Source organism: Pituophis catenifer, unplaced genomic scaffold, assembly GCF_029215685.1.
Source record: "Pituophis catenifer annectens isolate HBS135680 unplaced genomic scaffold, rPitCat1.0.hap2 SCAF_1, whole genome shotgun sequence".
NCBI lineage: Eukaryota > Metazoa > Chordata > Lepidosauria > Squamata > Colubridae > Pituophis > Pituophis catenifer.
The window spans coordinates 343,466,143-343,487,320 of record NW_027256881.1 but is presented as its reverse complement, the minus strand read 5'-3'; the positions used below and the strand labels follow the sequence as shown (position 1 = coordinate 343,487,320).

Genomic DNA, 21,178 nt, shown 5'->3' with positions numbered 1-21,178 from the left:
ATAGATAGATAGATAGATAGATAGATAGATAGATAGATATAGATAGATATAGATAGATAGATATAGATATAGATAGATATAGATATATATTATAGATATAGATATAGATATATAGATATACTTTTGATGGGCATTTGCTGATTAGGATTGAATGACCGTTTTAAGAATAAAAGAGATGGGATATGGAAAGAAAGAAGATCTTTTGTTGCGATATCAGAGAAAGCGATGAATTACTATAATCGATGGTACGTGTCTTGATTAAGGGAGGAGCCATTTTTTATCTCTTCTTTTCCTTCATTATGTTTTTCTTTGTTTGCACTTCTTAATTTTGCCTTTGGGAATTTTTTCTTTGTATTCATCTTTTAGCTTTGTGAAGTCTAATAAAAATGATTTTATTTACTTATTTCTTTTAAAAGCTTTCTGGTATGGGGGATTTAGCAAGAGATACTTCCAGCCTTCCCTCCCAGTTCCCCCATTGACTTTGCTTGTGGAAAGTCATCGAGGAAGGTCACAAATGATCATCACATGACTGCCTCTCCCTGTGATGTCATAACCTTGAGCCAGGCGCCCGGATCGTGATCACATGACCGCAGGGATGTCACAACAGCTGTAACGTCTTCAAAGATTGGTCACATATCCACTTTTTGCAGTGCCACCATAACTTCGAACAAACGGATGTTGGTCGAGGACTACCTGTGACCCTGGGGAAATTGAGGCAGCAGCCAGAATTAGGAATAGGAGGGTTAGAGCAGCTACCAGCCCAGACCAAAGCATTCTGTTACACTTTGAGAAAGCCCACAAATCGGACGTGAGGTCCGTGATGCTCTCTGAGCTTGGTTATTCCCTTGCAGACGTTTCATTACCCAACTAGGTAACATCATCAGTGCTACAAGAGAGTAGGAGTTTGGTAAAACTATTTACTCAAATAGTAAACAACAGCCTAATCAAGGAACCACCAGGAACACTCCCATCAAGACAGTCAGGGCAAGTCACTTGTACATAAACAGAAAGCAAAACCCCCATACTCCCTTCTAGCACTGATGATGTTACCTTCTTGGGTAAGGAAACATCTACAAGAAGACAACCAAGCTCAGAGAGCATCAAGGACCTCTCATTTCAATCCTGAGCTACAAATACTCTCTTCTATCAATTGGACATGAGCGGGAGAGCATTTGTCAATTTCCTGTGTTCCCAGGAGAAATATCTAGAGTAGTGGCCATTGATAGCTTTCTCCTTCGGAAAATGGCTTGAAACGAGACGTGGGATCCTTCAATGGATCAGACTGAGATCTGGCTAGAATCCTCCATTCTCGTCCTGGAGTCTTGGAATTGCATTGCCTCTGAACAGAACTGTTCTGCTCTTCCCAGCAATTTGCCTTTTCTGAACCGCTCATCCTTGGCAGAATCCGAACTCCTCACTGCCAAAAAACTCTGCCATAATGCTGGACCTTCTGCTACGCGCCCTAACCCAACTCCCCTTTTCTTTCCAGAAATGTGTCTACTGCCGTAAGCGGATGAAGAAAGTGTCGGGGGCCTGCATCCAGTGCTCCTCCGAGCACTGCTCCACGTCATTCCACGTCACCTGCGCCCACGCGGCAGGCGTGCCCATCGAGCCCGACGATTGGCCCTACGTGGTGTCCATCACCTGCTTGAAACACAAAACAGCTAGCCATGTGGTAGGTCTCCTTTGGATTTGTCCCTCCCCCTTCCTCTTCTCTTCCTTCTTCGTCCCCCGGCACTTTTGGATGATGGAATGTTTCTTTTGTCCTTTCTAGCTTCCCTTTTCCAGAGAGGTTTCCCTGAGCCAGACGGTAATTGCGAAGAACCGGAGCGGCCTCTATTACCGGTGTAAAGTGATTGGGGTGACCACGCAAACCTTTTACGAGGTCAATTTTGAGGATGGCTCCTACAGTGATAACATTTATCCGGAAAACATTGTTGTAAGTACCATATTTTTTGGAGTATAAGATGCTCCAGAGTATAAGACGGACAGTTTTTGGGGAGGAAAATAAAAAAAAAAATTCTGCCTCTGCCTACCAGCATCCATCAGTATTCATATGGCTAGAGTGTGTGCCATTCAATGTGTGAGAGTTGAGGGCTGTTTGGAAACTGAAACAATTTGCTGTGTGAGCAACAAGGAAGGAGACAGCAAGGAGCCTGGACGTGGCTTAGCTCACTAAAGCTGCATGCTGTGCTGATCTCTGAAACTGAAACTGGAACTCCAACTCCTCTCCTCTGCTTGTGTTTTGCTTGTATTTACTACCACGTTGGAAAACCTGCTTTTGATATTGTATATTTGCTTCATGTGTTATGTTATATATAAAGAGAAGTTATTGAATCCTGCTGAATCAGTTACTTGTGTGGGCTTTCTGGATGTGATTGCTGCTGCAAACTCTGAGTCCTTGCAGCAAATAGCAAACAGCCAGGTCAGCTTCAGCACATTTTTGCAGCCTGATTCATCATGAGCAGCTGATTGGCGGGTGGATCGGCCTCCCGGAAAACCCCCAATCAGCTGTTCCAGGCTGCAGGGATTACCACAGACCATCGCCACCTCCGTGCCTCGTGTTTTTGGCTACATTCGGTGTATAAGACGCACCCAAATTTTCACCCTCTTTGGTGGGGGGGAGTGCATCTTATATTCCGAAAAATACGGTAGCTTTGAGTCTTAAGAGTAGAGTGTTTAACATCTCTGGATAGGAGAGTCCTCTTATTCTGTTCTCTGAGCTTGCTTGTTTTCTTACAGATGTTTCATGACCCAGCTAGGCAACATCATCAGTGCTAGAAGGGAGTGGGGTTTGTGGAGAGGAGGAGGAGGAGAAGGGGGAAGGGAGGAGGATAACTATGGGGTCCTTGGTGTTCTCCGAGCTTAGTTGTGTTTGTGCAGACGTTTCATGGCCCAACTAGGGAACATCATCAGTGCTTAAAGGGCGTGGGGTTTGTGCTATGTTTATATACTAGCGGCTTGCTGTGTCAGTGTTGAAGGGAGTGTTCTTGGTGGTTCCTTGATTAAGCTGTAGTTTACTGTTTGATTCTTTGTCTGAATTGGTCGTTACTTGATTAGAATATGATTGATTCTTGATTGTTTGTCTAGTGTTAATCCCCGGTTATCTTGGTGTATGCTCCTGGAAAGGATATGTACTAGTCTTTTTGCTTCCTTCTTAGTTTTTCTTATTGTCTCTCTTGAAAGGTGTGTAAATGTGGTTTATCTCTCTGTACTTGTTGATGGCCGATTTGTTTGAGTGCCAAGCTTCCAGGAATCCTCTAGTGTTTTTGGACTCGGCTTTGTCTAGCATTCTCACAGTTTCCCAGTTGAAACTATGGTGAAGACTTGTCAAGTTAAGGCTGTCTGATCAATTCTGACATCCGATTGGACTCAAGGAGGGAACCTAGCCCACGAGAGCTGCTTGTAACGAAATCCTTTTGCTTTTCAGAGCAGAGACTGCCTTAAGATGGGGCCTCCTGCGGAGGGCGAGCTGGTCCAGCTCCACTTGACCAACGGCATCACCTACCAAGCTAAGTTCATCGCTGCCCACGTCAACCAGATCTTTCAGGTGAGAGCCCAAGATTACTTTACTTTTACATTTTTACTTTACTTTTTTAATCCTGCCTGTGTTGGTTTTACAAATAATTCAAGGCAGGCGAAAATGCATAATATTCCTTCCTCCTCCTGTTTTCCCCCACAACAACATCCCTGTGAGGTGGGCTGAGAGAGAGAGACTGGCGCAAAGTCACCCAGCCGGCTTTCATATCTAAGGCAGGACTAGAACTCACTGTCTCCTGGTGATTGGCCCAAAGTCACCCAGCCGGCTTTCATATCTAAGGCAGGACTAGAACTCTCTGTCTCCTGGTGATTGGCCCAAAGTCACCCAGCCGGCTTTCATATCTAAGGCAGGACTAGAACTCTCTGTCTCCTGGTGATTGATCCAAAGTCATCCAGCTGGTTTTCATGGCTAAGGCGGGACTAGAACTCCCTGTCTCCTGATGATTGTCGCAAAGTCACCCATCCGGCTTTCATACCTAAAGCAGGACTAGAACTCCCTGTCTCCTGGTGATTGTCGCAAAGTCACCCAGCCGGCTTTCATACCTAAAGCAGGACTAGAACTCCCTGTTTCCTGGTGATTGTCGCAAAGTCACCCAGCTGGCTTTCATACTTAAGGCGGGACTAGAACTTCCTTTCTCCTGGTGATTGGCCCAAAGTCACCCAGCCAGCTCTCATACTTAAGGCGGGACTAGAACTCACAATCTCCCACTTTCTGGCCCACTTTCTAATCTAATCTAATAACTAAACCAAAGTGACTGGATTCAAATGAGATCCTTCTGAGGAGCTCAATCTGTTTTTGGAATTCCTGTCACAATGTCTCCCCACAGGCGTCTGGGGAAAGTCAGCTGACAGGCCCTGCATTGTACTCTGGAGAGAACCAAGATATTTGCAGGCAAATTGGGTTTGTTGGTGTCTCATTTGGCCATGAAAAGGAGAAACTCGAAGAGGGTAATTGAACAAAATAACAGGATAAGATTTGTGGCTGCTAAGCAGACCAAGCAACAAAACCAGCCCATGTTATTCTCTGGATTTAACATGGGCTGTTTTGGGTTGGTTGGTTGGTTGGTTAGTTATGGGCCTTGAAGTCATTGTCAACCCTTAGCAATAGGATAGAACAGGGGTGTCAAACTCATGGCATCACAGTGTCGTCACGTGATGTATTGGGACTTTTTTTCCCTTCGCTAAACGAGGCATAGGCTTGGCCAGCGCGTGACGCATCTGGCCCATGGGCCAGGAGTTTGACAGCCCTGGTTCGTCAATGGAAATAATGTCGAAGAAACGGTGGTGTCAGGTTTCGAAGTCATCTCAAATAAATTGCATTTCAAACAAAGTCTTTGAAGAAAAACTCCAATTTATTGAGCATGACATTCTAATTCCGACTCCATCGCAGCCAACACTGACTTCCAGACCCGAAACCCTCCCTTTCCGTTCCCCACTCCCCTGCACTCATTGGCCATCTTCCAAGTCACTCTACCCCTAATCTACTGCTCCAGCTCAAAGGAATTTCCCCCCTCCCATCTCATCTCCTAGGGGATATTATCTCCAGGGAAAATAAGTAGGTGAAAAGTCACACGTCCCTTTCCAAACGTCTCCGCTTCTCCTTCTTATGTCAGCACTAGAGTAAATATAGCTTGAAGTGCTGACAGGTGGCAGATAATATCCCATCGAGTTATCCTGTGTGAATTGTGGCTGTGGCGAGATAGCCATGCCGGGTTGGCCACAGCAAGATGGCCGCAGTGAGTTGGCCATGGTAAGTTCTCCCATTCCGTTCCTCACATTAGATCTTTGCATAATGTGTCTAAAGTAAGATAATTTGGATCTGAGCCAGGAGTAGTGGACCTGAGGCTAACCCTCCCGTTTGGCTGTAATGGAAGAATGTCAGGGAACTTAGATGGAAGCTACGATCCTATAAACCAGAGGCCAAGTGTTTGACACGCGCTCCATTTCCTTCCACAGGTAGAGTTTGAAGACGGCTCTCAGCTGATGGTCAAACGAGGGGAGATCTACACCCTTGACGAAGAACTTCCCAAGAGAGTCAAATCGCGCCTGGTAGGTATCTGGGACTCATCCGTGGGGAGAGGAAGCTTGGAGCAGGGTTTGGGGAAGATTTTTGTGAAATTCAGATCAAAAGTGTGGTGGGATCCCGGGTGCTCTCTGAGCTTGGTCGTTTTCCTGCAGACGTTTCATGACCCAACTAGGGAACATCATCAGTGCTGGAAGGGAGTGGGGTTGGCGCTCTGATTACAGGTAGTCCTCAACTTACAACCATAATTGAGCTCCAAATTTATATTGCTCAGTGAGACATTCGGCGAGTTTTATCTCATTTTAGAACCTTTCTTGCCACCATTGTTAAGTGAATCCCTGCAGTTGTTAAATTACTCATACGGCCGTTAAGTGAATCTGGCTTCCCCGTTGACTTTGTGGGTCCGAAGGTCGCAAAAGGGGATCAACGTGATCCCAGGACACCGCAGCCGCCATAAATGTGAGATAGTTGCCAACGGTCTGAATTTTGAACGTGGGACCACGGACGGGGCTGCTCCAACAGTTGTAGATGTGAAAAAATGGTCAGGGGTCACTTTTTTCCCCATGATTTTGTACCTTTGAGCAATCGCTACGGTAACTGAACGGTTGTAAGTCGAGGACTATTGTGTATACACGAGGAACTTGCCCAGTCGGGATTGGAGGGTGGTTTTCCCCTTGATCGTTTCCTTAATTAGGCTCTTTTTTTACTCTTTGGTTCAGGGGTGTTAAACTCAAAGCCCGGGGGCCAGATCCAGCCTGCGGGGTGCTTAGATCTGGCCCGCGGGGCTGCCCTGGAAACGGCAAAGGACTGGCCCATGGTGCCTCTGCCAGCGAAAACGGGCTCTCGAGCTCTGTTTTCGGCTGCGACGGCCTCCCGCAACCCTCTGCCGGCGAAAACGGAGCTCGGGAGGGCTGCGGGCAGCCCTCCCGAGCTCCGTTTTCGCCGGCAGAGGGTTGCGGGAGGCCGTCGCAGCCGAAAACAGAGCTCGAGAGCCCGTTTTTGCTGGCAGAGCGCTCGGGCCACCACAGGTGACCCCGACACAAGTGACGTTGAGACCGACACCCACCCCGGCCTCTCGAGGCCAAACAACAACCCTGATGCGACCCTCCATGGAAATTGACATTTATATACACCTAAATTAACAAGACACAACCTTTTAAAGAATGTGTGAATGTGGGTTTTTTTTTAGAAATTTCAGCTGCATGGGCAATAATGCTATGCAGAACACATGGTTTAAATGCCCTACCTACCTACCTACCTATCATCGATCTATCATCTATTTATCTATATCTATCTATCTGTATCGATGTATCTATCAATCTATCTATCATCTATCTCATCTATCTATCTATATCTATCTATTTATATTTATCATCTATCATCTATTTATCTATATCTATCTATATCTCATCTATCTATCTATCTATATCTATCTATCATCGATCTATCATCTATTTATATCTATATCTATATCGATGTATCTATCTATCTATCTATCATCTATCTCATCTATCTATATCTATTTATCTATATCTATCATCTACCTACCTACCTATCTATATTTATCTTACCTATTTATCTATATCTATCTATCATCAATCTATCATCTATTTATCTATATCTATATCTATCTATATCTATCGATGTATCTATCAATCTATCTATCATCTATCTCATCTATCTATATTTATCTATATCATTGATCTATCATCTATTTATCTATATATCTATCTATCATCTATCTATATCTATTTATCTATATCTATCATCTACCTACCTACCTATCTATATTTATCTTATCTATTTATCTATATCTATCTATCTATTTACATCTATCTATCATCTATCTCATCTATCTATTTATATCTATCTATGGATCTATCTATGGATCTATAATCTCACATGCTATAGAAAGCCTAAATATAAAAAGTACTTGCGTGATTAACTACAATTCAAACTGTGACTCATCTATCAATTTTATCCTAAGCAATTGATGGGGCATCATTGAGATAAGGCCCACACACTGATACATCACACATAGTAGTTTGGCACTTCCACATCTGTAAATAATAACCCCTGCTTTGGTTGGTCGTCTAAGTTGGTCGGTATATAAACCAAGAGCAAACCCCACACTCCCACCCAGGGGCTTGGAAGGGCTTGTTTTTGCATCCTTGTGTCTTCCCTCCTGCCAATAAAGATCTCCTTGTGGTCTCCGCTTTCTCCCTCACGCCTCTCCCGTTCCCGCCCTCCGGCAGTCCCTGAGCAGCGGAGCTCCTCAGGAAGAGACGATCTCAGGAGACGACTTGAAAGCAGCCAAGCGCCCGCGGGTGGGCATCCCAAAGAGCTGTGAGGACGGTGGCGGTGGCCCCGGGCCCAACTATTTCACCATCACGGAGACCTTCCTGCATGCTAAGTTCTAGCCGAGGACACCGAGAGGAGCTTCACCAGGCCGAGCAGCGCTTTAAGTTTCAAGGAAAGGAAACTCACCCCACGGAGAGTTAATTTAAGTGGAAAAACTGTGGCGAGAGAAACCCAGCCGTCGTGCAATAACTTGCAAATTTAAATTCTTTTCCTTCCATTTTGGGGTTTTCTCTTCTTCTTCTTCTTTTGTTTGTTTTTGGACTTTTGGGAAGCTTGACTTGCTCCTAGCCTACCTCTGTTCTTTCTTGATGATTTTTGGAGTGGACTAAACCTTTTTTTTTTTTCCCTTCTGAGAAGTCTGGGGGAGGGATAGATTTCGTGGGGTGGGGTGGGACGGACTGGAGAGAACCGTTTCTCCTCCGTCAAAAAACTCGGAAAGAAAGAATACAGGCGAGCGATGTGATTTCTGTGACCGAACTTTCAATCTTTCATTTGTTTGTTTTCATTGGTTTCAAAAACAAAAATGAAAAAAAAAAAAAAAGCCTCAAGATATGGTTGGAATTTGCAATGGTAACTCCAGTTTTTAAAACTCAGCCATCACACTCTCGTTCTTTCTCTTTCTTCCTCTCTCTCTCTCTCTCTCTCTCTCTCTCTCTCTTTCTTTTTTTTTTTCTGTCTCTGTCTCTGTTTTTCTCTTTTCCTATACAATACATTTCTCTCTCTTTCTCTCTTGTTCTTTTCCCTTCTTCGAAAAGGTGCTATTTCCCCCGACTACTGAAGCAACCTTTTTTGGAATTAGCAATTTGCGTATGTATATATTATATATACATATATATATTAGAAATTGCCTTCGACATTTTCTATTAAAAGAGAGGAAAAAGAAAAAAGCAAACATAGTGTTTTTTACAAAAAAAAAAAAATGAAATAAAATTGCACGCAAAACCAACAAAATGAAAGAGTGAAGGCTTTGCACAGATATTTTTTCCCCCCTCCCTTGTATAAAAAAACCCTCCTGGCCATCGGCCCTCTCCCGGTCCTGTATTTGAATTCAACCGCTTGAGGTTTATGGTGCCCCCACCCCACCCTTCCTCTTCCTCCGAAAAATAAAAATGAAAAAAAAAAAAAAAACCTTTGCCATTTTACAGAGAGGGAAGGGAGCACTTCTTATTATTTATTTTGTTTTATTTCGGTGGGGCTGGGGTAAAATATCTCTTTTATTGGGGTGGGAAAATTAAAACCCCGGACAATGGGGTACGTTTCTGTTAAAACAAAAGACACTTTGAAATGAAAAGTTTTGTAATAAATGACACCATTGCAAACTGTGAGTAGCAGGTGGGTTTCCGTGTTTCAGCCTTTTTTTATACCGGGAGCGTTTTCTTTTTTTTTTCTCTCTCTCTCTTCCTGTCTAATGCTTGCTGGGGGAATCCTGGGAGTTGAAGTCCATCCATCTTCGACTCGCCAAATTTCAATAACGGTGAGCTGAAGGAACAATTTAAGGTTGTTGTTGTTTTTTTTTTTTAATTTGATTTATATGCCGCCCTTCTCCGGAGACTCAGGGCGGCTTACAATGCGCTAAGCAATAGCCTTCATACTTTTGAATATTTTATACAAAGTCAGCTTATTGCCCCCACAACTGGGTCCTCAATTTACCTACCTCAGAAAGGATGGAAGGCTGAGTCAACCTTGAGCCTGGCAAGATTCGAACCTGCAGTAATTGCAGACAGCTGGTCTTAATAACAGGGTGCTTTAGACCACTGTACTACCAAGGCTCTAAACTACCAAGGTTTAAACCAGGGATGGTCAGTTTTGACCACTTTAAGACTCGTGGACCAAGGATGGTATTCACTTACCTTCACCAAAGGTAAAGGTTCCCCTCGCACATATGTGCCAGTCGTTCCTGACTCTAGGGGGCGGTGCTCTTCTCTGTTTCAAAGCCCAAGAGCCAGCGCTGTCTGAAGACGTCTCCGTGGTCATGTGGACTCAACGCCAAAGGCGCACGGAACGCTGTTCCCTTCCCACCAAAGATGGTCCCTGTTTTTCTACTTGCATTTTTTACCTGCTTTCAAACTGCTAGGTTGGCAGAAGCTGGGACAAGTCACGGGAGCTCACCCCGTTACACGGCACTACCTTCACTACCGGTTCGCAAATGTGAGCGCGCGCAATCGCTTTGCTTGCATGCGCCATCTCTGCGTGTGCACAGAGCCTTCCCTGCATGCACAGAGCATCAAAAACAGGACGTGATGACATCCGGGCGGGTGGGCGGAGCCTCCTGCAGACCCCTCTACCGACTCACCCGAACCGGATATAACCGGCTGAATACCACCACTATTGTGGACTTCAATTCCCAGAATTCCCCAGCCAGCCATCATGGCTGGCTGGGGAATTCTGGGAATTGAAGTCCACAAGTCTTAAACTTTCCAAAGTTGGACATTCCTGGTTTAGATCTAAAGCCTACAAAGAACTCCTTTCTCAACAGTGCCCCAAATCACCTCTTTTGCTCGAGGGGTGCCGAAGTGAGGCGTTCGCACAACTCCTTACATACGTTTTTTTTTAAAACCGTCACATCTCCCGTCACCTGCTGCTTTCGGCAAAATCTTATTCAGAACTCCTTGTGGTTGCTACTCTGTGTAAAGTCCCATTCAAGGTCTGGAAATTCACACCACCAAATCTCCGCGTGTTAAAGGCGTGACGGCTCCTTTGAAGGGGTACCAGCCGTTCCGTAACCACGACGCGATTAAGCCGCATTGGGGGTTTTCTATACAGGTGGTCTTCGACGAACAGCCACAGTTGAGCCCAAAATGTACGTTGCTAAGTGAGAAATTCGTGAAGTGAGTTTTGCCCCGTTTTACACAGCTTGCCTTGCCACATTCGCTAAGTGAATCACTGCAGTTGTTAAATTAGTCACACGGTTGTTAAGTGAATCTGACTTCTCCGTTGACTTCGCTTGTCAGAAGGTCGCAACGGGGGATCACATGACCCCGGGAGCTCACCCCGTTACGCGTCACTAGGGATTTGAACTGCCGAACTGCCGACCTTTTGATCGACAAGCTCAACGTCTTAGCCGCTGAGCCACCGCGTCCCTAAATAGTATTTAGTGCAATATAAAAACTGCAAATATTTTTTCTGCGAACCACCAACATTTTCTCGCAGACCACCAGTTGGTGACCGCTGCTTTCGACCCCTGTTCTCTCCAAAGGGAGGCCTGGACAAGACCAGCAAAAAGGCTTTGCAAACGGAGGGGAGGCTTGAAGCACCGATGCTGCCTCTCCGTTTGCAAAGCCTTTTGTCGTATTTGCAAAAACCTTTCGCCGCCAAGAACAGAGGCCGAAAGGGACGCGGACGGCAAAGTTCTTTCTGAGACTAGCACTGGCGGAGCTAAGAAGATATCGTAGGGGTTGACGTTGGCTGGGAGGAAACAAATCGGATTTCTTCTTGATCATGCCATGTGGCCCAGCAAGGGAACGGCTGTTCTGACCCTGGGTTCCCCAGCAGCACGAAGCCGAGTTCTCGTCCCGATAAACCTCTTTTATTTAATTGACAGTGAATTCCTCTCCAGCAAAGTTTTTCCTCTCCCACAGTTTTTCAAGATAGTTCAACAATTACTGACCTTGATCAGGCTTGGAGAGTGGCCAGGCCGATATCTTTCAGACGCCGCAATACTTGGCAAGAATGCAGGAATGAACTAATTGCCTCCTGCAAACTCCACTCCCCTTTCGCTCCTCTTTTATTCCCTCTGGGAGGGGCCCTTCATCGTTCACCTGTGGCCTTACTCCCAAGTCGACCCTTGTTCTTTAGCTGTTCCCTTCGTCTGGCCACTCTGTGCATGCGCACACTGGGAACAGGCCAGGGGTGGGTTCTAAATTTTTTTACTACCGGTTCTGTGGGCGTGGCTTATTTTGTGGGCGTGGCTTGATGGTCATGTGACAATTCTTTAGGATTTAGCAGAGGTTCTGGTCTACCAGGCTTTTAAGTGCTTGCAGAGCTGTACTGGTCTACTCTTTTGTATTTGGAGGCACTGGTCTACTCATTTATTTTTGCAGGCACCGGTCTACTCATTTGTTTTTGGAGGCACCGCTCTACCACCACTCTGCCTTTTAACACTGATCAGCTGTTGGGCGGCCCTTTGAAGCCCCGCGGCAAGAGTTTAAACAGTTTTTTTTCCTTCTAGCCGATCAGCTGGGACTCAGGAGGCAGCAATAGATTGGGGGTGGGGCCAAATAAAAGGTAAGAATAACACGGGGGGGGGTGGGGGGCAGAACCGACATCATATCGTCACCGTTACCGGCTCGGCGGAACCGGGAGGAACCCACCACTGGAATAGGCTCCAGCTGTTTGTCTGACTCACTGATGTCTGATTCCAAAGGTAGCCGATTACTCGCATCCGGCCCTGGCCCCCTCTCTGCCCTCCCCAGACTCCAGGACTGGCCCATGTTCCTCCCCAACCTCCTCACTCTCCGAATCTGCTGCCAGCTTCACTGGCTGCTGGCGGGCCACAACAGTCAGCTCGTCAGTAAGAAAACGGTGACGGGAAAGTGGGGTATGGAGGAGGCCCGTAGGACTTTGGGGAAACCAAGGGGCAGGAGGCAGAGCATGGGACATCTAGGTGGCTTCAAACATTCATCCCTGTACTCGCATATTGCTCTCCTGCATTCAGCAGCCGGTCTCCAAGTCTACGACAGGTAGTCCTCGACTTAACAACAGTTCATTTAGTGACCAAAGTTACAAAGGCACTGAAAAAAAGTGACTGGGTTTCTCGCGATCACGTGACCGTTACATCGTCACATGGTCAGAAATGTAGTTGCTTGGCAACTGGCATGTTCTTACGACGGTTTGCAGTGTCCCCAGGGTCACGCGATCCCCCTTTTGCGACCTTCTGATGAGCAAAGTCAACGGGGGAGCCACAACTGGGTTACTACACAGTTAATAATTAAGTGAATCACAGCGGTTGTCCAGTTAGTAACGCGGTTGTTAAGTGAATCTGGCTTCTCCATTGACTTCGCTTGTCAGAAGGTCGCAAAAGGGGATCGCGTGACCCCCCAGGACACAGCAACCGTCATAAATATGAGTCAGTTGCCTAGCCTCTAAATGTTGATCACTTGACCTAGGGAGATGCTGCAACGGTCACAAGTGTGAAGTAAGGTCATACTTCACTTTTTTCAGTGTTGTATCTTCACATGGTCACTAAATGAATAGTTGTAAGTTGAGGACTATCCATCCTGCCGGATGTTCCTTTCACAAATAAAGTTTTTACGTCCATCAACATCCTTACCTGTTCTAAGTCAGATTCACAATTTTCGTTCTCTCTACACCAGGGGTGGTGAGCTCAATTTCATTAAGGGCCACATCAGGGTTGTGTTTGACCTCGTGGCGGGGTGGGGGGGGCTTGGCAGGGGTGGGTTTTACTTACCTTTACTACCAGTTCGCATCGTGCCCCCGCAAACGCAGAAGCTTCTGCGCATGCACAGATCACCTATGATGACATCCGGCTCAGTGGGCGGAGCCTCCCGCCAGTTTTACTACCGGTTCTTGCGAACCGGTCCAAACCGGGGGCAACCCACCACGGGGGTGCGGCCAGATCAATGTCACGCATGTTGGTGGCCCGAGCACTCTGCCAGCGAAAATGGGGCTCCCGAGCCCCGTTTTTGGCTGCGACGGCCTCCTGCAACAATCTGCCAGCGAAAACGGAGCTCGGGAGGGCCACATGTGGCCCTTGCGAGCTCCGTTTTCGCTGGCAGAGGCACTGCAGGACGGTCCTTCGCTGTTTCCTGGGCAGCCACGCGGGCCAGATCTAAGCACCCCGTGAGACGGATCTGGCCACCCCTGTTCTACACCTTACACCATATCTTAAGGTCACTTTTTCAAAACAAAACCTTCTTCGTAGATTTCTATTTTTTATTCCTTCCGGGGTCTTCTTCACTTCACCTTTCCGTCAAGTTCTCTTTTTCATTCTTCATGCTTCCCGTCGCCGCCACTCCACACCCTCCGGCGTCACAATCCCTTCAGCGCTTCTGGGCAGCCCCTTGTCTTTCCTTCCTTCCTTCCTTCCTTCCTTCCTTCCTTCCTTCCTTCCTTCCTTCCTTCCTTCCTTCCTTCCTTCCCTCCTTCCATAAATTAAATCGCTATAAATTGAAGTAAGCACCGACAGTCTCCCCCCTTAAAAAAATCTGTCAGGATCTGATAACAAAATCTGTTTGGAACAGCTGCCTCCTGACAAGTTTAATAAACTGTATTAATGGTGTCATTATTATTCCCTAATTAAAAGCTAATAACTAAGAGTTAATTGCCTTTAAAAGATGAAGCGGTAGGCAGCCTGGGTGTGGATTTATCTCCATTTCACTCGGCTTTGCCTGGCAGGACCGATACTCCGAAGGTAATTAAGGGAGCCCAATTTTATAGGATGCCACTAATCTTGTATCCGTTCAGCCACTTGAATTTAAACGGTGTGTTTGCCCTTCTCCCCACCCCCTACCCCCACCCCCACCCCCACCCCTCTCCTGTGCCCCCTTATTTAGTTGACAGGCTTGAATCAGCAATGCTGGTATTGGGGGGGGGTAGGCTCGCTCGCTTTCCCTCTCTCTTCTAACGGGAATATTAGAATTTTTTTTTTGCATGGACAATGGAGAGGATCTTCCTGCACTGGGCTGGACCAGAGGGAAAGAAGGTGGAGTAACAAATGGTCTTTGGTGTGCCACAGACTGAGTTTCCTTCCTTCCTTCCTTCTTTCTGATTCCAACTCTTCTTCTTCCCTTCCTATTTTTCTCCCTCCCTCCCTCCCTCCTTCCTGTCTCTTTCTCCCATCCATCTTCCTTCCTTCCTTCCTTCCTTCCTTGCTTCTGACTCCCAACTCTTCTTCTTCCCTTCCTATTTTCTCCCTCCCTCCCTCCTTCCTGTCTCTTTCTCTCATCCATCTTCCTTCCTTCCTTCCTTCCTTCCTTCCATCCATCCATCCTTCCTTCTTTCTGATTCCAACTCTTCTTCTTCCCTTCCTATTTTTCTCCCTCCCTCCCTCCCTCCTTCCTGTCTCTTTCTCCCATCCATCTTCCTTCCTTCCTTCCTTCCTTCTTTCTGATTCCAACTCTTCTTCCCTTCCTATTTTTCTCCCTCCCTCCCTCCTTCCTGTCTCTTTCTCTCATCCATCTTCCTTCCTTCCTTCCTTCCTTCCTTCCTTCCATCCATCCATCCTTCCTTCCTTCTTTCTGATTCCAACTCTTCTTCTTCCCTTCCTATTTTTCTCCCTCCCTCCCTCCCTCCTTCCTGTCTCTTTCTCCCATCCATCTTCCTTCCTTCCTTCCTTCCTTTTTTCTGATTCCAACTCTTCTTCTTCCCTTCCTATTTTCTCCCTCCCTCCCTCCTTCCTGTCTCTTTCTCTCATCCATCTTCCTTCCTTCCTTCCTTCCTTTTTTCTGATTCCAACTCTTCTTCTTCCCTTCCTATTTTTCTCCCTCCCTCCCTCCCTCCTTCCTGTCTCTTTCTCCCATCCATCTTCCTTCCTTCCCTCCTTCCTTCCTTCCTGTCTCTTTCTGCCATCCATCTTCCTTCCTCCCTTCCTTCTGACTCCAACTCTTCTTCTTCCCTTCCTGATTTTCTCCCATCTTCCTTCCTTCCTTCCCTTTCTTTCCTTCCTGTTTTCCACTCCCATTCATCTCTCTCCCTCCTTCTTCCTCCCCCTTTCCTTCTCTTTTTCTTTTGTCTCTTTCTCTTCTTTTTACTTTCTCCCTCTTTTCATTTTTCTTTTCCTTTTCTCTCTCTCTCTCTCCCCCCCTCCTTTTCCTCCCCCCTCCTCTCTCTCTCTCTCTCATTACAACAAAGAATTAACACAATGGCCCTGGGATCCTAGTAGATGCTGTAGATTCAGAACAGATTGCTGACGGATACGGCCAAAATGGTGTTGGTGGGGGCATCAGAGGAATGGCAGGGGCTGTTAATGGAGCCCTTAGCTCTCCTCTCCTCCGCAGTTGGCCCTCCAATTCTCACATTAAACGAAGCTTGCAGGGAGTGGGGATGACGATTCAGAGGGATCCCTTGCATCGTGATTGTGTGTGTGTGTGAGAGAGAGAGAGAGAGAGAGAGATTGAACCATGTAACAGAAGCTCCGCCCTTTTCTTTGTGTGTTGCACAAGGGTGTGGTTTTCCTCTCACTGTTGTGGCCCACCTCTTGATGTTTTTGACCTCCTGTGGGTCTCTGGACAATCCTTTCTTCCATTTCTCCATAGTGGCTACTCCAGCTGAGGAACGAACATCCTTTGCAATCGGAGGAAGAGACAGAGAGAAAATCTCTCACTCTTACTCTTCCTATTCCTTTATTTTTTATTTTTCCCCCCTGTGCTCTCATGCAGAGAGAGAAAGAGAGAGAGAGAGAGAGAGAGAAACAGAGAGGGAGAGAGGGAAAGAGAGACAGAGACAGACAGAGTGAGACAGAGACAGAGAGAGAGAGAGAGGGAGAGAGAGAGACAGACAGAAAGAGACAGACAGAGAGAGGGAGAGAGAGAGAGGGAGAGGGAGAGAGGGAAAGAGAGACAGAGACAGACAGAGTGAGACAGAGACAGAGAGAGAGGGAGAGGGAGAGAGAGACAGAGAGAGACAGACAGACAGAGAGAGGGAGAGGGAGCGAGAGGGAGAGGGAAAGAGAGACAGAGAGAGAGAGACAGAGAGAGAGAGAGAGGAGAGAGAGAAGCAGCACAGGTTCTTTTTCATTCATCTCTGGGAATTCCCTCTTCAAACGGTGAAACGAGGCTCTTAAAAAAAGATATTTTTCTTCTTTCAAGCTGCAAGTGAACGCTTTGGCTGGGCCTATCGAAGCCTCCCTTATCCGAAAGACACCCCACAAAAGGAAAAGTGATTGGGAGGGAGGGAAGGACATACAAGCACCAGCCATCCCATTTATCTGAGAAGTTTGGTGAGGAAGGAATGGGGTGAGATCCAAGCCCCTTTGGGGGAGGTTCCTGCATCCCTCTTGATGCTTTCCAAAAAGAAACAACCGGAGGGAAGAAAGGAAGGAAGGAAGGAAGGGCTCCATTGGGGTTGCAAGCAGGCATTCATTCAAATTCTGTGTAGGCTTTTGGTCAGCCAGATAAAATACAGGCAGTCCTCGAACTGTTGGGGGCAGCCAAAAAAGCCAATGCAATCCTAAATTGCATTAAGAGGGGGATACCATCAAGATCAAGGGAGGTACTAATACCCCTCTATAAAGCCTTAGTAAGACCACACCTAGAGTACTGCATCCAGTTTTGGTCACCACACTATAAAAAGACATTGAGACTCTAGAAAAAGTGCAGAGAAGAGCAACCAAGATGATTAGGGGACTGGAGGCTAAAACATACGATGAACGGTTGCAGGAACTGGGCATGGCTAGTCTAGTGAAGAAAAGGACCAGGATAGCAGTCTTCCAATATTTGAGGGGCTGCCACAGAGAGGAGGGGGGTCAAGCTATTTTCCAAAGCACCTGAAGGCCAGACAAGGAATAATGGATGGAAACTGATCCAGGAGAGATTCAACCTATAAATAAAGATAAATTTTCTGACAGTGAGAACAATCAACCCATGGAACTGAAGTTGCCTTCAGAAATTATGGGAGCTTCATCACTGGAGACTTTCAAGAAGAGACTGGACTGCCCTCTGTCAGAAATGGTGTAGGGACTCCTGCTTGGATGGGGGTTGGACTAGATGACCTACAAGGTCCCTTCCAACTCTGTTAAGTATCTGTAATTCGTTTAGTGACTGGTCAAAGTTACAATGGCACTAAAAACAGTGACTTATGTTAAAAAGTCTGTTGAGATTCTCAGTCATCCAGGTCATGGTTGTCCCAAAGGTATTTTTTCAGGAGGCCACTGGACTTCCTTCGTTTTTCTTTGAAGACGTTTCTCTTCTCATCCAAGAAGCTTCTTCAGCTCTGACTGGATGGTGGAAAGCAGAAGGATTTATATTCCTTGCAGACAGCTGGTCATTTGCATCCTTTGAGAGGGTCATTGAGGCCACTGTGTCCTCAGGGTTTTACAGACTTTTAGCTATACAATCTGGGATGGACACCCTTGGAAAGGGGTGGGAGTAGTGATGGATTTCCAGAGGGAAAAAATTGCAAACTACAGGAACCATTTGCACAAGCACAGGTGACCCTGAGGACACAGGTAAACCTCCAAGCGGCCTCAACGACCTTCTAAAAGGATGCAAATGACCAGCTGTCTGGAAAGAGTATAAATCCTTCCCTTCCCCACCATCCAGTCAGAGCTGAAGAAGCTTCTTGAATGAGAAGCGAAATGTTTTCAAAAGAAAAAACAAGAAATTGCCAGTTGCCTCCTGAAAAAAGCACCTTTGGGAGTGTTGCTGGGTTGACGCAGTGGTTAGAGTGCCATACTGCAGGTTGACTCTGCCCACTGCCAGGAGTTCGATCCTGACAGGGTTCAAGGTTGACTCAGCCTTCCGTCCTTCCGAGGTCGGTAAAATGAGGACCCAGTTTGTTGGGAAAATAGGCTGATTCTGTAAACCGCTTAAGAGGGGCCTGTAAAGCACTGTGAAGCCGTATATAAGCCTATTGCTATAGTCCTATTTTTCACACTTAATGACCAGTGCGGCATCCCCGTGGTCACATGATTAAAATTCAGACGCTTGGCAACTGATTCATATTTATGGTGGTTGCCAATGTCCCAGAGTCACATGCTCCCTTTTTGCGACCTTCTGACGAGCAAAATCAATGGGGATGCCAAATTCCTTTAACCGCCGTGTTAGTTAACAACTGCAGTGATTCTCTTAGCAACTGTGGTGGCAAGAAAAATCATAAAACAGGACTAACTGTCTCCTTTAGCAATAGAAATTTTGGGCTCAATTGTGTTGTTAAGTCGAGGACTATCTGTATTTCGCTTTTACTCTTCCATATCAGTGTTTTTCAACCTTGGGCAATTTTAAGATCGCTGTCAACATCCCGACTGACGAACCCAACCAAGGCAAGCACGGTCGAGACAATCCAATCTCTGAATGCAAAACTTTATTGAGTACATCATCTTGGCACTGAGGAGGGCAAAACCAGATCCAGCTAATTCCCACACAAATCCACATAATTACGTGTATGGATTCTCCCTCCTCCTATTAGACCAGGTCGCATTGTCCAATTGAGTCTTATTGTATTGTTATGAGAAAAAGTCTTTGGCTCTAGCAACCACCCACCGAAGTGTCCTTGGTTCTCATGGCTGTCTTCTTGATTGATATCTGGAGCTTATATTCCATCTCGCCTTCCCTTGTCCTGGGTTTGTTGCAGTGGTGGGTTCCTCCCGGTTTGGCCCGGTTCTCCCGAGCCGGTAGCGGTGATGATATGATGTCACCGAACCGGTTCTGCCCCCCTGCCCCCCCACCCACCCCGCCTTCCCACCCCCACGCCCCCCCCACCCCCAATCTATTTTACCTTTTATTTGGCCCTACCCCCAATCTATTGCTGCCTCCTGAGTCCCAGCTGATGGCTAGAGGGAAAAAACCTATTTAAACTCTTGCCGCGGGGCTTCAAAGAGCCGCCCTACAGCTGATCAGTGTTAAAAGCAAACAAATGAGTAGACCAGTGCCTGCAAAAATATATGAGTAGATCAGTGCCTGCAAAAATAAATGGGTAGATCAGTGCCTGCAAAAATACATGAGTAGATCAGTGCCTGCAAAAATAAATGGGTAGGCCAGTGCCTGCAAAAATAAATGGGTAGATCAGTGCCTGCAAAAATACATGAGTAGATCAGTGCCTGCAAAAATAAATGGGTAGACCAGTGCCTGCAAAAATACATGAGTAGATCAGTGCCTGCAAAAATACATGAGTAGATCAGTGCCTGCAAAAATACATGAATAGATCAGTGCCTGCAAAAATAAATGGGTAGACCAGTGCCTACAAAAATACATGAGTAGATCAGTGCCTGCAAAAATAAATGGGTAGACCAGTGCCTGCAAAAATACATGAGTAGATCAGTGCCTGCAAAAATACATGAATAGATCAGTGCCTGCAAAAATAAATGGGTAGACCAGTGCCTGCAAAAATACATGAGTAGATCAGTGCCTGCAAAAATACATGGGTAGACCAGTGCCTGCAAAAATACATGAGTAGATCAGTGCCTGCAAAAATACATGAGTAGATCAGTGCCTGCAAAAATACATGAATAGATCAGTGCCTGCAAAAATAAATGGGTAGACCAGTGCCTACAAAAATACATGAGTAGATCAGTGCCTGCAAAAATAAATGGGTAGACCAGTGCCTGCAAAAATACATGAGTAGATCAGTGCCTGCAAAAATAAATGGGTAGACCAGTGCCTGCAAAAATACATGAGTAGATCAGTGCCTGCAAAAATAAATGGGTAGACCAGTGCCTGCAAAAATACATGAGTAGATCAGTGCCTGCAAAAATACATGAGTAGATCAGTGCCTGCAAAAATAAATGGGTAGACCAATGCCTGCAAAAATACATGAGTAGATCAGTGCCTGCAAAAATACATGAATAGATCAGTGCCTGCAAAAATAAATGGGTAGACCAGTGCCTGCAAAAATACATGAGTAGATCAGTGCCTGCAAAAAATAAATGGATAGATCAGTACAGCTCTGCAAGCAGTTAAAAGCCTGGTAGACCAGTTCCTCTGCTAAATCCTAAATAATTGTCACATGACCATCAAGCCACGCCTACAAAGTAAGCCACGCCCACAGAACCGGTAGTAAAAAAAAATTAGAACCCACTCCTGGTTTCTTGGCAAGCTGAGAAGCAATCATGGTTGCAACAGCAGAAGCACGCTTCAGATTTGGCAATAGCTTTAAGATAAGGTTCCTAAGAAGAATAGCCCAAACTTCTACCACTCCCTTAGTCTTCACACAATCCTCATTCTTTTTTTTTTTTAATTTGATTTATATGCCGCCTTTCTCCGGAGACTCAGGGTGGCTTACAATGTGCTCAGCAATAGCCTTCATCCTTTTGTATATTTATACAAAGTCAGCTTATTGCCCCCACAATCTGGGTCCTCATTTTACCTGCCTTAGAAAGGATGGAAGGCTGAGTCAACCTTGAGCCTTGGCGAGATTCGAACCTGCAGTAATTGCAGGCAGCTGGTCTTAATAACAGGGTGCTTTAGACCACTGTACTACCAAGGCTCTTTCTGGCATGACCCACACCATCAAATGCTTCCTTGGAAGAAGCCAAGCAAAGGTAAGCACCCTTCTTAAATTCTCCTGTGTCTTTTTTCCATTATCCACTCCATCTTAGCAGTCCACCCCCCCGTTTCGAATCTTGCCTATTTATTCAGAACA

At 46.2% G+C, this 21,178-nt stretch overlaps 1 protein-coding gene across 1 annotated transcript in view; it reads left to right on the top strand.

Moving 5' to 3' along the window:
* Positions 1 to 9,052, top strand: part of KDM4B (lysine demethylase 4B) — a 256,770-nt gene extending 247,718 nt beyond the window's left edge. Inside the window, exons 19-23 of the mRNA XM_070944548.1 lie at positions 1,490 to 1,675; positions 1,775 to 1,939; positions 3,431 to 3,550; positions 5,497 to 5,589; positions 7,819 to 9,052. Coding sequence (XP_070800649.1) covers positions 1,490 to 1,675; positions 1,775 to 1,939; positions 3,431 to 3,550; positions 5,497 to 5,589; positions 7,819 to 7,983 — 729 coding nt within the window. The 3' untranslated portion in view covers positions 7,984 to 9,052. The remainder of the gene's footprint in view (positions 1 to 1,489; positions 1,676 to 1,774; positions 1,940 to 3,430; positions 3,551 to 5,496; positions 5,590 to 7,818) is intronic.
* The last annotated feature ends 12,126 nt before the right edge of the window (positions 9,053 to 21,178 follow it).